The sequence below is a fragment of the Camelus dromedarius genome, chromosome 21, assembly GCF_036321535.1.
Source record: "Camelus dromedarius isolate mCamDro1 chromosome 21, mCamDro1.pat, whole genome shotgun sequence".
Lineage (NCBI taxonomy): Eukaryota > Metazoa > Chordata > Mammalia > Artiodactyla > Camelidae > Camelus > Camelus dromedarius.
This window is the reverse complement of record NC_087456.1, coordinates 20,684,313-20,702,539: the sequence shown is the minus strand read 5'-3', so window position 1 is coordinate 20,702,539 and position 18,227 is coordinate 20,684,313. Positions and strand designations below refer to the sequence as shown.

Genomic DNA, 18,227 nt, shown 5'->3' with positions numbered 1-18,227 from the left:
TAGCCTATGAATATCAGTCTTGGATAAATTAATTTCACTCCAGCCATCTTGGCTGTTGCAGCATCGTTTTCTGGGATTATACTGAGATGAAAGTGGCATGCAAACAAAAGCCTAGAGTTGCTACAGAGCATTTCTTCCAAGGGGCCCAATGAATTATCTAAAGACATGCCTCACCAGTACTTGAGATGTCTCCTAACTCCACCTCCACTGTTAACTGAGCCTCTACTATGTGCTAGGAGCCTGTCGAAGCACTTTTATAAACACTGCATCCCTGAACTTTAATCCCCCACCCCGTAAGGTCGTGCCTCCTCTCCCCATTTTTCAGAGGGCTTGCAGGCCACATACAGACTGGGATTCTACCCAGGTCTCCTAAACCCAGGTCTGGCACCCCTACCCTATGGCAGAAAGGCCAGGAATAAGCAATGAGCTTATCTTGACTGTTTCTTTTTTCCCTTTCTTTGTTCCTTCTTTTCCAGATGACGCAACAGTTTTTTTATGTGCAGACAATGCAGCAGAGATATTGTCTCATTCATTCATTCACCCATTCCTATAACAAACGTTTTAAAAACATGTCCTATGTTTAAAGCCAAGGTGGATCTCCCCAGGTGAGTAAGAAGTTTATCCACTAATGTTTTTTAAGTTAAAAGAAAAATATAAACACAGGTCCTGTGATTCTATCGAATACCCTCTGGCCTCACTTTCCTCACCTGTAAAAGGTGGATTTTGGAGGAAATGAGCTCTAAATCCTCTCCCAGACCGAGATTTGCATTATGATAATTATGTAAACTATAGAAAAGATTTTGTTTTTTAAATTCTAAGAACAGAGGCCTAACTTCCTAATGAGATCATGTTTATATTTATAGTGTCTTTCACCCTTGGAAAAATGAATGACCAGGAGTCTGGTGGGGAATCACAAAATCCCAAATATCCCAATGAGAAAATGGCAGTTGGCACTCTACATGGCTTTTCATGTTACCAAAGAGTTCACGCCTGGGTTTGCTGTGATTTTGTAAACATGAGCTTCCTCAATTCATGAAAAATATATTATTCACAATGCCAATTCCACCTAGTCAGAAAAAAAATCATTGCAAGGCACCCTCATCACGGATTGGAGGGCACCACGTGCATAACCTACAATGCCAAGATCTCATCTCTTATCAAAACCCAGAGAACCTTCCACACTGAGGGTATGTCCACAACACAACTTAGAAGAGTTCCTGAGTTAATTCAGAATCACTGATCACTTGCAAACTACAAAGTTTTTTCAACCAGGATATAAAATTCTTTCCATTAAATATTTTAAAATTCTACCTTTAGATAACTAAGTTGAAACCTGACAAAATAAAATAAGCCTAAACAATGTTATCAACCTTCCCAGGAATACAAATAAACTACAGAGAACTAATCTAATCTGTAGCTACATTTAACAGGTATGTGCCAACAAAATCAGAAAAGTGACTCTCGCTAAAAGCAAAAGTTCTGAAAATGATTTATGTAACACCAGAAATACATTTCTCTAAAAGCAGCAGCCCACCAGTTTAACACGTTTTTTTCTTGCTAAACCTAAAAGCTAGGTAAATCTTGAGCCGTGTTTTTGTAATGCCTAAACATTCTTTTTTCTCTATAGGCCACCTTTTATTTGAAAGGATTTTAAGCTGGATGAATTGTTTTTATCTTTGATAAAACAAGGTCTTTGAAGTGATGTTTTGGCTCTGCATTGGTTTCCAAACTGAACTAGCTGAGGGAGCCAAAGCCCTCAGATAACAAAATGCATTTTTCATTTTTCAGGTTAATGTTCCAGCATCCTGCCAGCACAGCCTCTAATATCAGTCTAATTACTCATGAAAATCTTGGGTCTTGTCCTGATTTATTTTGATGATGCTTTTTCAATGGGAAATCGCAAAGAACCGTTCTTCCAGTAAAGAGAACAGAGGCAGATTGGTTAATGGGTCTTACGTAAAAGGACACAATTAAATGTAACCAGTTTTGGCCTCAACTGCCCAAGGTCCACCCCAAAGAAATCTTGTCACATTACTGGACACCCTGATACACACTTCACATACACCAGGTCTTCAATCAAATGTCTGGAATTATATAGTCGCCGAGAGTTAGAACTTGACAGGCCCCTATGAGATCATCCTCATGCAGAATGGACATTCTAAAAGGAGGAATCTTGAGCCAGAGCCACAGCCTTTGGAGCCCTTTGCCTGAGTCTCAGTTTCCTCCTCCCTGAACAGATCAGGGTAACACCCAGAACCTCACATAAATGACGAGGTGTCCTCCCAGATCTGAAAGGTACTGAGGCCTTGCCAGAAAGATCCTCTCCACATACCTGAGGGGGAAGGTGTGCCATCTTAAAAAAACAGCATACCTAAACTCATAACCCCATAAATCTGGGCCTTCAATATTCTCTTCCAGAAAAGAATTTTCCACTTCTAAGTACTTACCACCAGATACATTTCTTTTAAGTATCCTAAGGCTTTTAAATTTTAATTAGGTTTACCACCAAATAAAAATTTCACACTTAAAAAAAAATCACAGAAAGCCACTTTAAACTGTTTGAATTTCTTTTTTTTACCGTGCGTAAGAATTAGTTTTTTACTTTAAAAAAAAGACAACAAAACTAGTCAATACAAAAAGAAAAATTAAAAGAAACGAAACTCTAATGGCCCTTAAAAAGTAGAATCAAGAAGATTCTGTGTTATATTTCTTTTTATGTCCCCGAGGTAATTAGGCCAGCATTTTGTTTTGGTTTTTACACACATAATTGATACTACAATTTTGGAATCACTCAATAAAATCTCCTCTTTAAAGTAAGGTCCATGCTTATTTTAATTTAATACTCTAAACCTGGTGTTTCAAAGCCCAGTTACTCTTAAATGGAATAACAGGGGGAGGTAAAGAACAGCTGATGAATTTCAAGTTGTCTCAAAACACAAATGACAGAACATCATCTTTGCTCAGCGCAATTCACTTCTGTTCAATTTCAGAAAACAGTAAGTGTGAACGTGCCTGAATTTCAGCCCTTGAACACAAGGCGTGTACTACAACTACTTCTGAGCAAACTTCAAGCATCTGATCCTTTATAAACAGACAGGCAAGTGCAAAAACTTGCAACCTTCAATTTCAGGGACAGGCATATCTGTCCAGCTCATCTGAAGCCTGAAGCGGTAGGAAAGGCCTGAAGCACTTTGCCTGTTTCTGAGGATGTCTTTACAGCTCCTCCCCACAGAAACAAATGAGCAAAAGAGCAGGCCAGCCTTCTCACACCCCTTCAGTAAAAAAAAGGCCTTTGCTACTTTCTATAATCTAAGTGGCTAAATAAGTTTCAGAATGCATTTCCAAACAACTTGCTTCTCACTTAGTTTTTAACTAGAAGGAAGTTTTCACATCCCCTATACTGGCTCTGGGACTTACTAAGCAGGCAGGGAGGCCAGACATCAGGAGAGCCAACAGAGCAGCCAGGCTGCAGGCCGTCACCTCCACCTGTGCACACATCACACACAGGGTCGCTGCTCCACAGGAGCAAAGAACTATCACTCCAGGCATGAAGGGTTTAACCCTGCGGAAAGACAGAGCAGCACAGAAACATTCCTCCATGTGGGTCTGGGGGTCAGGGGTTAGTTGTGTGACTGCGAGGCTGAACGTGCAATTTCAAACCTGTGTTAGGAGTGTGCATTGGCACGTGGGGCGGTGAGGGTGAGTGTGTGTGAGGTCGTGTGCACCTTAGTGCAGTGCAGCCGGGTAGACAGAGCAGTACAATCCAGAGAAGAGAACAGAGCACCAGTCCTAGAGTCTCAGACAGCACTAGCTCAAGTTTTATCTATAAAACACCGAAAAGCCTAGCCAAAAGGCCCAGTCGATCAAGACGTCTGGCCTTCTGTAGACAAAATATCAATCTCAGGTAATCAAGTGACTTTTGACCCAATGGGCAGATGTTTCGGTGTCACAGACAAGACTCCACTGCAACAATCTGTGCAAGAAAAAGAAAATTTGGCTGATCATGCAAGCACTCAACCATAAGCTCAAAAGTCCCTAGGATCCCATAATTTCCAGTTGGTTACCCACCCTTCCCCCACATACAAACTCCCAATCAGTGTCACGTGATGCAGAGTGAGGCTGGCAGGGGACTTTTCCCTGGCCCAGCTCTGTGGGTGTCTGAAACCCTGTTTAGAGGAGGGAGGTTGGCTGGACAACCGACAGGCCTCGTTCCCACCGCTGGACCTGTCTGCTGACTTGAGAACACCACTCAACCCTCTGGTTTCTCAGCTGGCATCCCTCTGGCCGATGGAAAAAAAAAAATATTATCACCTGTCATTTTTCATCTCCCCTTTAACTCACTTCCAGACAAGAGCCCTTTTCAAACAGTGGGACACACAAACTGCTTTGAGAACCAGCTAATAGGAGTTGCTAATCCACCACTAGAAAGGGCAAATGGAAAGTTGGAGAACAAGTTAAAGCAACTTGGCTGCAGCAGCTTGCTTCAGGGTTTAAAAAGCCAATGGGAGGAGTGGAACAGAGGACCATCTCGTTCACCAGGCCTTTCACAGCCAGCCAGAAGGCAGAGAAATCTGGGCTATGCCTTCAGTGAGAAGCATGTTCCACCTGCCCTTTACCATTGTCCCCTTCCAGGTCGATCATCCCTCCTCTCAAGGTGGTGTGCCCAAGCCAGATGCCCTGTGCTGGCCACAAGATACCAAGCTGATCGGGGCCAGATTTTGCATACACATTTGCCTCCCAATCATCGGCAGAAAGGACAGTCTAGTGAAAAGAAATGCCTGGTCTTCAAAAATTCAGAATGTGATTTCTGAAGTGGGCGTCTGACAGAAACATGCTTTGGAGTCCAAAATACCTCATAGAAGAATGTAGAGTAGAAATACAAAGTTCTCAGTGGTATAAGTTATTGAGGTACTGTGAACAGTACTTGATATTCAAGATTAAATCAGAAGACTACCTACTACAATAAAATGCAGACTTTCCCCCAAGGTAGCACAGGAACCCCTCATACACTGAACTAGGAAATTCCCCATACTCTGGAAAAGCTAAGAGAAAGTCCAGACCTTTTCAGAAGTACGAGCTTCAATGCTTACGTCTTCCGTAAGCTACTCTGATCCTCGTAAGAGTGAAAACAGCCTAGGACTGAGACTAACCATGTACAGAAGTAAACCCCTATCGACTGCCATAGCCAGAACAAGATGTCAGGATGCTGAATCACAAGAGATGCACTTGAAAACATACCTGAAATGTACCTGTACTAGCCAACAAGCATATTCATTAGGAGGTATCTACCCTAGAGATATCACCCAGATGCTTATCTCAGGTAATTCAACCTAATATAACATTCTGTTATTAAAGAAACATCTGATTAGCTCAAAGCATGGTTTTCACTGTAATTCATACGTTAAACTGGCCCCAGAAATATTGCAACGTCCTGAAAATTTACTGAGGCTAGGTGGTTCTTTACCCTACAGACCGGCCACAACCACATCTACAGGTTTCAGGGCCCTGTCACAGAATCACATCACTCATTTTCCTGGCCTATGAGTAGAGGCTGAGTTGATTCGATGACATCGTTGTCAGTTTTCCTCTGCCTAAATGAATCACAGAATTAAGTGTTTCACCTGAGCAGACAAAGCCACACTCAGCAGCTCTGTTCACTATCTTTGGAGATTAATCAGGAAGTTTTGGGTAATACTCGTAAATATTATCTTCCCAAGAAATGAGTGATGACTTACCAGAGGTACCTTTAAAAAAATGCTTTTTTAAAAATGTACATGGAAATAGCAACAGAAGTGACTCGAATTCACTGTCCAAGCTACAAAATACAGTGCCAGTGCCTAGGCACATCCCCTCAACCCTAGCAAACACACCTGGAGAGAATTATGGGTTGTGACTGCCCCAGGGTCCTGATCAGAGTCTTCATGAATCAGAAAGTAAAAAAAAAAAAAGAGGGGGACACATGGGGTATGAAAGCACCACAAGTTCTAGAAAAATCTCAGGGCAAGACTTACCACTCTGGGCTTCTGCTGGTCTAGAGTATGTAGGAAGGCAGAGTTGGGGTCCAGGCAGCGCTCAGGGTCACTGGAGATGTCCTCCTCTGAATCTTCATAGGAGGAGGAGAAGCCAGTGGAGGAGGCAGAGGAAGAGGACAGTTTCCTCAGTGGCAAGCTGCCCTGAGGGCTTCCCTGCGCCTCCTCCAAGGCCCCATCCTCCTGGGCACCCATGTCTGTAATTATGACGGCAGGTATATTGCTTCGGCTGCAGGCCTCTCTCAGGGAAGTCTTGTCCTTCTGATCTGGCGAAAGCCGCTCTGGGCTGGGGTGGACATCTCTGTCCTGTGGCAGACTTCCCCAAGTCCCCTCTGATTGCACCCTTGTGCCACACGTCCAGGCCAGCCTGGCTTCTTCCATGGGGCCCAGCCAAACCCTGGAGCTCCCAGGCTGCACACCCACCTTGTCCCCAGGAAGGCACTGAGGTTCTTTCAGATCTTTTGCTGCTTCCCAACAGGGCAAAGGTTCCAGCATTTCACCAGAAGCAATCCCCGCCTCCACCTCCCGAGTCCCTGGCTGTGCTGAGCCACTGCCTCCAAGCAAATCCAGCATCTGAGACCCTTCATCCACTCTGCTGGAGGGCAGCAGAGACTCCCTGACCACTACGTCCCCACTCTGGGTCCCCTTGGGGCCTATGGAGCCCAGGTGTCCAGACTGCCTGAACCAGCTCCGGGCCTCGGAGGGCTCCTCCAGACTTTGCACGTCCACAGTCCTCTCTGGCCTTTTGTCCGTTTCCAGCGCCCCAGAACCCAGCAGGCCACAGGGCAGATTTCCTTTCCCCACCTTCCCTGGGGGGTCTCCACTGTGGGGCCCGCCTCTCTCTGGGGCTGGGCTTGTCTCACCGCCCGGAAACTGCCCCTGACTCTCAGCCAGGGCCTTCCGGGGGTGCACACCCCCGAGCTCCTGGGCCCTCTCAGACTGCTCAAGGAGGGCAGGGTCGTGAGGATGGTGTGGCCCAGCGGATGTGGCTCTCACTGCCACTTCTGTGGCCATTGCTAAGTTCACTCGGTCCAACCCTAACAAGGGAGCCTGGCAGCTCTGAGTTCCCAAAGGAGGAGAGAAACTCTTGTCAACTTCCACAGCAATGGGTGAGCCACAGTGGGGTCTGGCAGGTACCCCCTTCTCCATTCTCACCGAAGCGGCTGGACCCTGAGCACCTGATCCTGACCGGGCGGCCGGGCAGGGCATGGGTGTCACTCCCTCCTTGTCCTTCGAGAGGCACAGGCTGGGCGCCCCTCCTCTCCTCCCCGAGTCGGCCCCTGAAGTCTCTGGACATTGTTCCCCCCAGGACTTTGTCCTCCGCTCCTCGCTCTGGGCCAGGACCCGTCCTGGGGGCTGACTGATGCTGCGGAAGGGACACGGCGAGGGCGAACGAGCTCTGCCCAGACGCGGGCTGCGGGGCGCTTGAGCCGCGGAGCTCTGCGCCTGGATGTGCGCCTCAAACATGCCCACTTTCTGGTTCACCTGTACGTTCTGCAACTCGCGCTGCAGGATTCGAAGCTTCCTCTTGGCCTCCTCTGGCCCGGGAGGGGAAAGGGTACCGGTGGTCACCACCTGCTGCCCTTCTCTTCTCAGGCGACCCGCCCAACTCGGGCTGCCCACGCTGCTGCCGCTGCCGCTGCCGCTGCCGCTGCTACTATTCAGCCTGCGCCGACCACTGCGCCAGCCCGGGGGACTCCCGGGCTCTTCGGGCGACAACGACTCGGCTGGGGGGAAGAGGAAAGAGGTGCCAGTCCCGGGGCTGAAAACGCTGCCGCTGCCAGGGCTCAACGCGACCCTCCGCGGCGGCGGGGGCGTCTCGCTACTACTGGGCCGAGGGCCGCCGCCGCTCTTCACCTGGTTGGCGCTATTCATGATCACCAGGCTGTTAAGTGCATAGCAGTACATAGCCATAGTACTGGGTCTGCCGCGCTGCCCGCCGCCGCGGCTCCCGTTCCGGCTCCGCCGCCGGCGCCTCTTCCTCCCGCGGCTCCCGGCTCAGCCCCGGAGGCCCGGCAGCCGCGGCTCCGCGCGCAGATGGGATGGCATGGCCTGGGCGCGGGGCGGGGGGGAAGACCACGGGCTCAGCCCCCGCCCAGAGCTCCATAAACAACAGCGCCTCTGTGGAGACACAAGGAGAAAAGTCAGGACCCCAGAGGGCCAGTGCAGGGGACCGCTAGGGGACTAGGACGGCCCCGGTCCGCGGGACCCCAATCTGTCGGGGATCGGGTGCACTGGACGTCTCACCTACAGGGACTGTGCGGCACGGCGAGGACATAAGCCCTGGGGACGTCGGTCGCCAGCGCGGCTGTGGGTATGCGTTTTCCGAGTGCATTCCCACCCCTCACCCCAGATGGTGACGCGCTTGGAAGTCCCTTCGAATTCCAAATTCTGAGATTCGTCTCCAGAGCCACGCGGACGGGCGGGGGACGATGTACAACTACTCGATTCCTAAGCGTGCCGTGCGCGGGGCGCGGCTGATTCCGAGCTCTCTGAGAGCGAGGACACCCGCTCCACCGACTCTGGGTTCCCTCGGCTTTGCAAACACTGGTTATATCGGGTATGATGGGGCAGCCCCCGCCCTTGGGGCTCAGGATCTCCCCGCTCCACCCTCTCTGACCACCAAGGACTGACTCGGAGGAACCTGAGTGGGACCTGCCTTTCCGGGCCGCTGCCTGCGCCGGGATCTGGGAAGGACCCCTGCATGCCTGCCGTTTACCTTCTTGACCCTGGCCGTGGGGCTGTGTCCCTCGGCCTATGATGGCCAGGGAGCGCGGCGGGGCTGCAGCCGAGGCATTTTTCAGCACTGGCCTTGTCGCCGGTCCCCAAACAAGTGTGTTTTGTGAGTGTGGGCGCGCCTGCGCGCGCCCGGGGCCGAGGCGCTGCGCGTCCCCTGTACCGGAACCAATACTCGCCGCCCCCTGCTGTCGCCCCTCGCGGAGGGGTGTGTGTGTGTGTGTATGGGAGTGTATGTGTGTGTGCGCGCGCGCGGAGAACTGCGTGTGTGTTTGTGTATACACACGCGTACAGCGAGTCCACCCTCCGCACACCCTGTGCCCGAGGACGCCACTGCCTCTGTGGGCTTCGGGATCCGCGCCCACTCCGAGTAACTCCAGGGCGTGCGTGACTGCAGCCAGCGGGAACCCCGGCTCTGCAAACCTCCCGGCGCCGCGCTCTAAGCCCCGGGGCGGCGCGGCCGAGTGCAAAGCTTCTCCGCATCCTGGGTAGCCTCGCCCGGCGCCAACCCAGGCGGGGGGACGCCTGCAGCGCGCCGGGGGAGGCGTCGGGGAGCCAGCGGCCCGGAAGGCGAGCCGCAGAAACGCCGAAAACTCGTCTCTCCCTCCTCTCCCCGCACCCCTACTCCCCGCCACCCTCCCAAATCAAATCCCCCTTGCCAGTCTCTCCGGCCCACCTCTCGGCGCTTTTTCAGAAGCCGGAACCCTCAGATTCGCTACAGAGCAGAGTGAGGGGAGAGAGGGTTCGGAGGCGAGAGCCATTAAAAAGCCGCCAAACTTACCTGCAGTTTCTCAGATTCCCGGGTCCTGTACAGACTACATGGCCCAGGGACGCAGACTTCGTAGGAGAAAGATGGCTTTAAAAGTAAAAAAGCTCAGAAAGGGTTTCCTCACCAAGCGATGGAAGACAAAAAAGGGGAGTGGGAAAGATGGGGGCGAGCTCCTCGGCAGTGGATCCCGGCGATCCCGGCGGTGGCGACGCCGGCCGGCCCTGCACACCCTTCTGGGCCGTGGAGATACTACCCCTGTCAGTGTCTGCTCCTGGCTACTTCACTGTTTGCTCAATGTGCGATTAAAAGGGGGGGGGGGGCCGGGGGAGGAGGGAGGAGAGAGAAAGGCGGGGGCTTGGGGGAGGAAAGCAGGAAGGAAGTTGTGAGCCCGTCTGGGGTTGAACTCAGCGGAACAAGTTTTTCTTTTCTTCTTTTTTTTTTTTTTTTTTTTTTTTCTATTGCTTGGCAAGACCGAAGGAGGGAAACACTTTAAAAAAAAAGTTTCCATTGTTAGCTAACAACAAAAAAAAAGCCTTTTAACTTTTGCGGGTTAAAGATATACGATCCATTTTCCACCCCTCCATCGAGCCTCGTTGATGGCTAGCTTTATGAAACTTTTTTGAAAAATGTTTTTAATAAAGTTTGAGTGTGCATTTTAAACAGAGCTGTGCATTTAAACATGGGTATCTTTTTAGCATATAAAAAACGGTCTAAAGCCTTATAGAAACGGTTTGTGTTCTTGTACACAAATATGCAAATTCGAAGAAGGCACTTTGTGGGCACCTCGTTGCAAAGTTGCAGACTTTTAAATGCATCTCCGTTGTATTTTGGAAGATTGGTTGGGCTGTGAACTGTTGATGGTTTTGCAGTGCAATTGCTAGTTGTATAAACACGCCGTTGGAGTTGCACATTTTTCTGTTACTAAATGCACACAGCAAAAGTGACATAAGCATATTTTGCACTTAACTCTCAAAATTATTTTAAGAAAAAGGATAGTCCTGAAACTAAGAAGGCCTGAGACCCCTTGCTCAGTCTCCTGAAGCTGGGTCGTCTTCAAGAGACTTTTCCCCCAACCATAAGCAAATACTACTGGGCAGGGATCTTACCCCATGTAAGCTCTGGTGCTGCAAGTGTATTTTGCATAATTCTCTAAATCCCTAATCCTACAGCATTTAGTGGAAAGAAGGAGAACACATCTGCTAGGCTCAAGAGATGTAAAACTCTCAAGCCTGAATCAGCCCTTATATTCCCATTAACTAAAATTTAGATGGAAATTTTGGCTTTGCTTGTAGCAGACCCATTTCTTGCTTGTTTATGTAACAATACGGTGTAAGTGAGCAAAGCAACCTGCTGCTCAATCAAGAAACGACTCATATTAAATCTGAAACCAAGAGATCTAGCTAAAAATTCCTAGGAATCAGACAGTCAAGTACCGTCTAATTTTTTTAACGTGCCATGTTGAAAGGATTGAGCTCAATTCCTCTCCCACCTCCAATGAGGCTAAATAAAAAGAGCTCAGAGTTTATTCAGGTGTTGACTCAAGACCAGGGCAGTTGCTAAGGCAGAGAAGCCAGCCCTACCCTCACCCCTAATTCAGTTCCCTAGTGGCAAGAAACAGGAGCTGCCAGTTCCCAGGAGACCAACTCCATTGAGTTTATTTCTGACTATTGTAGGAGATGCAAACACCATGTCAGGTATCATGGCAGAAACAACTGGAGGACCTAGCAATGTATACTGTTAACACAGAAACTTAGCTTCCCAGCCTCTGGGGAATCTCACTATCACCTCACAGCCAGACATCACTGACCTTCCCTAGAATTGAGAAATTCAGACTTCCTGAATGTACAAGCAGTCTGAAAAATTCTTGCTCAGAATGTAGCCAGCAATTGATCAGTGTGGCATGCAGAAGGGATTCCTGCCTTGGGCTGGAGTTGAAACTAAATGATACTTCTACAGGACTAAAATTCTAACTATGCTACCAAGGACAGTAAGGACTGGGGACAAGATGGAGCAAAACCTTTATCTGGAAGCCAGCATGGTTAGCTTGCATCTTGAAGCAGAATCTGGTCATCTTCCATGATTTTAAATGAATGAAAGAAAAAAATATTATATAGCACTTATTATTCAGGCACTGCTCTAAGCACATTAAATATTTACACATTTCAATCTTTATACCAACCCTATGAGAAACATACTATTATTATCCCCATTTTATAGATGAAGAAATTTAAAGCACAAATTAGTAAGTAATTTGCCACATCAATGTTGTACTAGAAGTCCTAGTCAGAGCAATTAGATGGGGAAAAGAAATAAAGACATCCAGGTTGGAAAGGAAGAAGAAAATTGTGTTTACTGACAGTATGATTGTCTATGTAGACTCTTATGGAGTCTACAAAGAAGCTACTAGAACTAATAAGTGAGTCTAGCAAGTCCATTAGTTGCTAGGGCTGTTGTAACAAAAGTACCATAGATTGAGTGGCTTAGACAACAGAAATTTATTTTCTCACAATTCTGGATGGATGAAGTCTGAGATTAAGGTGTTGGAAAATTTGGTTTCTTATAAGGCCTCTCTCCTTGGCTTGTCTGTGTTACAGTCTCCTCCTCATATAAGAACATCCGTCAAGGGGGGAGGGTATAGCTCAAATAGTAGAATGTATGCTTAGCATTCATGAGGCCCTGGGTTCAATCCCCAGTACTTCCTCTAAGAATAAATAAATAAGTAAACCTAATTGCCTCCCCCCACCAAAAAAGAAAGAAAGAAAGAAAGAAAAGAACATCAATCATATTGGATTCGGACCCACCTAATTTTAACTAAATTACCTCCTTAAGGACCCTATCTCAAGATACAGTCACATTCTGAGGTACTGGGAATTAGGACTTCAACATGTCAATTTAGAGGGTACACTATTCAGCCCATAACAACAAGGTTGCCGCATACAAGACCAATATATCAAAATCAAATTGAGTTTCTACACTTTAGCAATGAACAATCAGAAATCAAAATTTTAAAAATAATATTTATAATAGCATCAAAAATTATGAAATGCATAGGGATAAACATGGCAAAAGATGTGCAAGACCATAGAGTAAAAACTACAATACACTACTGAGAAAAATTAAAGAAGACCTAAATAGAGAGATATACTATGTTCATGAATTGGAGGACTCAATATTGGAAAGATGTCAGTTCTCCCCAAATTGATCTATAGATTTAATGCAATCACAATCAATATCCCAGCAAGTTTTTATTTCTGTAGAAACTGACAAACTGATTCAAAATTTCATTAGAAAATATAAAGGATATAGAAGAGCCAAAACAGTTTTGGAAAAGAACAAAGTGGAAGGACTAACACTCTGATTTCAAGACTTATTATAAAGCTACAATAATCAAGAGAATGTAGTATTGGCATAAAGTTAGACAAATAGATCAATGTGATAGAATATAGTCCAGAAATAGGCCAATATATATACATATGGACCACTGATTTTTTTTTTTTTTTTGACAATTGATTTCTGACATAGGTGCAGAAAAGTGGAGAAAGGAACCTTTTTGACAAATAGTGCTGTAACAATTGGATATCCATATGCCGAAAAAAAAAAAAGAGCTTCAATCCATATCTTGTACCATATACAAAAATTAACTGAAAATCGCTCATAGATCTAATTGTAAAAGCTAAAACCAGGAAACTCTTATAAGAAAATGAAAGAGAAAATCTTTAGGATGTCTGGTTAAGCAACTATTTATTAGATACAATACTGAAAGCATGATCCACAAAAAATTTTGACAAATTCGACTATATTAAAATTAAGAACTTCTGCTCTTCTGGGAAGAATTAAGAGATAAGCTACAGACTAGAAGAAAATGTATGCAAAGTGTATGTTTGATTAAGGACTTGTATCTAGAATACATAAAGAACTCTTAAAATTCAAAAATTAAAACAACTCAACAAAAAAATGGGCAGAAGATTTGAGCAGACATTTCATCAAAGGAGGTATAGGAGTGGCAAATATGCATATGAAAAGACGCTCAACAACACCAGTCAGTAGGAAAATGCAAATTAAACCACAATTAAACACCATTACACACCTACTAGAATGGTTAAAAATTTGAAAACTCACTTAGTGAAGAAGTGGAGGAGCTGAGCTCTCATACACTGTCATGAGGGATGTAAAATGATATAACTACTTTGGAAAACAGTTTGACAGTTTCTTACAAAGTTAAACATATACCTGTCATATGACCCAAGCATTCCACTCCTAGGTATTTACTCTAGGGAAATGAAAGCTTATGTTTATACAAAGATGTGTACACAAATGTTCATAGCAGCTTTATTTAAATTAGCCAAAAAACAAAAACAACCCAAATGTTCATCAACACACGAATGAATAAGCAAATTGTGATATATCTGTACAATGGAATACTATTCATCAACAAAAAGAAATGAGCTAGTGATATATACACAACATGGATGAATCTCAACATAATTATGCTGAGTGAAAGAAGCTAGACCAAAAAGAATATCTACTGTATAATTTCTTTTATAGAAAATTCTAGAAAACCCAAATTAATCTATAATAACAGAAAGCAGATTGGTGGCTGCCTAAAAATGGGAAGCTATGGGGAGAGATGGGAGATAGGGAAGACAAAGGGGCATGAGAAAAGTTTTGGAGGTGATGGATATGTTCACTCTCTTGATTGTAGGGAAATGTATACATTGATGAAAATGTATCATTATAAAATGTTAAATATATGTACTTTATTGTACTGTATATCAATTATAGCTTAATAAATACATTTAAAACATAGCTCTGGATAGATGCAACCATCTATAAGGATGTTATGCACCTCCATCCCAGTGCCAAGCACAGTGCCTGACATCATATCCCTTCTGGGTAAAATATGAAATCATTCACTGAGTGTTCCACTCACGAACTTCATGAAGTAACTCTGGGTCCCCTTTCCCCATTATACATCTCTGTTAAATTATTTGCTGCACTGTAAAAATCTTCAATCTTTCTTTCTTCCCTGCTAGATAGTGAGCTCTTCAAGGGAAGGACCCTGATTTATTTATTTTTCAAGCCTTAGGTTTTAGCCCCCCAGATGTTTATTAAATTAAAAAAGTAGACAGATGAATCAAGCAATCAATCAAATCACTATGCAAAAGGATCAAGGCATCAGTTCCATCAGGAGAACTGTCTCCTCCTATTTCTCAAACAGAAGGAGGTACTTCTCATTGCCATGCTCGGCTCCTGCGAGCTGGCAGTGGAGGCAGTGGAGGGGGCTGATGACAGAAGGCTCCGTCAGGCTTCCCCTTATCTTACACTCCTTATTTGAAGTGTTAGTCCTAAAGTTCCCAAAACATCATTAGCCCAAGGCATGGCTGAGGGCAAGGCAGGTCCTAACGGAAGTCACCACACCCTCTCCTGTCCAGCACAGATCAAGTCCACAAACAAAGAAGCAGCTTCCTACTGCCTTTCACCTCTGCCCTGGACCCTCTGGCCCCTTCTTCAGTTGTGTCCCTCACCTTCCCTCAGATCTGGGTAACAGTAGCTTATTCACTCATTCCTTTAGGTATTGGACTGCTGAGGGAGCTGTGTGTCAGGCCTGCAGCCACTACTAGGACAAAGTGGTACAGAGAATCCCTGCCCCCCAGTCTAGGGGGAGACCAGCCAGTGCCTCAAGAACAGGCTGTGCCCCTCTTTCAGCTGCTGCCAAGGAGGATGAGAGGGAGACACAGCTGAGTTAGATCTGAGATTCTTATAGGCTCTTCCATGTGCCATAGTTGTGTCCTTAGGTAAGTGATTAAACTCTCTAAGCCTCAGTTTTCAGCTCTGTAAAATGGCAAGCGTTATATAACCCTCCTCCAATGTGTTCTTAGGAGGATCTGTTAGGTAAGGCGGAGCTAAGCATTCCAAAAGGCATGCTTTCTTAAAAAGTAGCTCTCAGCTCCTTAGCGTCTCACACCAAAAAAGGTCCAAGACTTAGTAAATATAAGAATCTGCCTTACACATAGCAGGCACTCAATAAATAGTTGCTTCTAGAATAAGATTCTTTAGTCCCCAGAGACCCCCTCCTTCCTATGCTGACACTATCTCCTGGTGACAGTACCAAGGGTGGAGGGGTCTGGGGGTCCCGCTAAGAAGTTTCTCTTTGCTCTATCTTCAGAAACTCTGAATTCAGTCGAATGACATCTAGATGGCTATGCCCACACGTTCAGGCATGTAAAACTACATGAGAGATGCCTGTTCTCAGCCCTCATGACCTTCTAAGTGAATCTGCCTGCCTGTTCCTTATTAGAAATGCTGGCTTATCAAAGGTCAGTCTGGGTCAGCGGCTAATTAGACCAAGACGAACAAGGATCCCAAAGACAGCTAATCCACAGGCTGGCTAATGACCTGGCATGAAAATATGAGGCAGTCAATTGAATTCCTCTCATGGGACTTGGGAATCCTTATTACAGGAACTGAGCAGAAAGATCCCGTGGTAAACTTGGGGCTAGTGAAGCATGTGTGACAGCTACACGGAAGGAACCAGGAAGGAGCAAAGGATCTCTGGATAAGCCGAGTGGGGATTGCAGAACAGGTGTGTGGAGACAAGAGAAACCACGGCACCTGATGAACGCCACGGAGAGAGAAAGGCAGGGAGTCCCCTCACTGGCTGGTGGCTTCCTAGACCCCATTCCCACGAGGCTGGCAGGTTCTTGTGCCTGCCCTTAGATGTGTGAACAGCTGTAGCATTTCTGTGAACAACCCCACTCGCCCCAGCCACCTAATACCTTGCCTTACACAGAAATATTTTCTCATGATTAATTCCTTAATCTTCAAAAAATACTTCTTAAAAAAAAGACATGCACACATAAGTATCTACCTTCTGCCGCTACTCATAGGTGACAGAGTCTGAAAGAGCAAAACACAAATAACCCACATTGTGATTCTAGATTGATACAAAGAAGAGAAAGTTTATCTTGACCCCTTGCCCCAGTCCTAGTTAGGTGTCTTTCTGAGCACAGCCTGTAGCGTTGGGGCTTCCCTGTATTATGACAATCTATTTTTTATTTCTTCTATTTATTCATCAAATATTTACTAAACAGCCCTCACTACCTACCAGTTGTTGCCTGCTCTCTGACTCCTTTTCCTAAGGAAGAATAATGCCTCATTCCCATTTTGCATCTGCAGGGCCTGATGTAGAGAAGGTACTAATAAATGCTTGTTGAACGATCAATGTCTCCACCTCAGGTGGGGCAAGAAGCAGAGGGATTTTCTACCTTCTATTCTGAGGTGGTGCTGAAAAGGGAAAATTAAGCAATCAGGAAATATTCCTGCAGCAAAGCATAAGATACTTAGAGCTGGACCCCATTTACATGCGGAACAATGATCTAGTTTCAACTGGACTTTTCAACCACTTGAATGACAGATTTCTGCACATTTGGCCTGGCTCTGACTCAAGCATGGACATGCAAAAGCCATGGATCAGCCATTACCTAAACCAGTGGTTTGTGTATATATACATATATAATTTTTTTCTTCATTGCCTGCAAACAACCATGAACTGATAAGAGATGATTTGAAAAGATGCGCTCCAGCTTTTCACATCTAAGTGTGAACTTAGCCAACTTAAACACTCAAGTTGAAATGTAGTGTCAAGACTTCATGTAAATTTAAACCAAATCATTTGCTATCAGTTTAAGATATTGACTCTGTGGTGTTGCACCACCTATACCCCTTTTCCAGGGATCCCCTCACACGTGCTGGGCTTGTTTGTGACTGAAAAGGCCACTCTTGCTGTAAAGCCTAAATTGGTGAAGGGGTGAGAAGCAGCCTCAGTATCCATACCGCTTGCCCTCCTTCCCTGGATAACTGGATTTGTGTGACATCTGTGGACCCCCTGCGACAAAAAGAAGTGGTAAGAAAGAGCAAGGAGGACATGTAAGTTACATGAAATCTGCAAGATGTTTTCTCTGAGGTTTTGATATAATCTACCTTGGGTTTGAGTGGTCTCAGTTAGCAGGTCCAAGAGGGCCAGAGAAGGCCTTTGAGTCAGACCTGTCCCATCACTTAATATTTTAAAAACAGGAAGGAAGTGTAAAGTTTACATATTAAATCTTTAAGGACAAAGTCTCAAAAAAGGTCACCGTGTGATGTTCTAATACAAAATAGACAGCTATCTCCAGCAGAAAGAGGAAGTTTCTTAGACCTCCCATTTCTCCTGTCCCTCATGATGAAGGAACAGTATTAGCAACATGAGATCATATCTCTAGTGCTTGCAAACCACCCTCCGCCAACACTGTAGGTGTCTGCAGAGCTTCCCCTGTCTACCCAGTAATGCAGCCTATTTAGCTTTTGTTTGACCCACGAGCACCTTATTTCAGCCTTGGGTATTAGGACTGATGCCATTCATTCACTCATCAAACCACTCCTGAGTTTTCCAGACAGGGAGAAGGGGAGGAGGAGGACAGGAGGAGGTATGTGAAGAAGACTAGACGTCAATGAAGTTCTTCAGACAACTCACAGACTAAAAGGGGAGTTAAGCTTAAAAACAATGATAAGTCAGTGTGATATGTGCTATAACAGCATTCAAAGTACCAGGAAGGCCCAGTGGTGGGCCACCCTTGGGCCAGGGGAGGAGGTGGGAAGGCTTCAGGAAAGGGTGCTATTTGAGTTGGAGCATAAAAGCTAAGTAGAAACTCACCAGG

General features: G+C 45.8%; 1 protein-coding gene across 3 annotated transcripts in view; it reads right to left on the bottom strand.

The window, feature by feature from the left end:
* The window catches only part of ITPKB (inositol-trisphosphate 3-kinase B), a 96,502-nt gene extending 86,684 nt beyond the window's left edge, over positions 1-9,818 (bottom strand). The window contains exons 1-3 of one of the 3 annotated variants that reach the window (XM_064477256.1): positions 9,547-9,818; positions 6,012-8,150; positions 2,666-3,973 (exon numbers count right to left, since the gene is read on the bottom strand). In XM_064477256.1, the coding sequence (XP_064333326.1) occupies positions 3,947-3,973; positions 6,012-7,943 (1,959 nt within the window). In that variant the 5' untranslated portion in view covers positions 7,944-8,150; positions 9,547-9,818 and the 3' untranslated portion in view covers positions 2,666-3,946. Of the gene's footprint in view, positions 1-2,665; positions 3,974-6,011; positions 8,151-8,748; positions 8,861-9,546 lie in introns of those variants that run through there. The other 2 variants (XM_031438463.2, XM_031438464.2) reach the window with 2 other exon arrangements.
* Between the last annotated feature and the right edge of the window lie 8,409 nt (positions 9,819-18,227).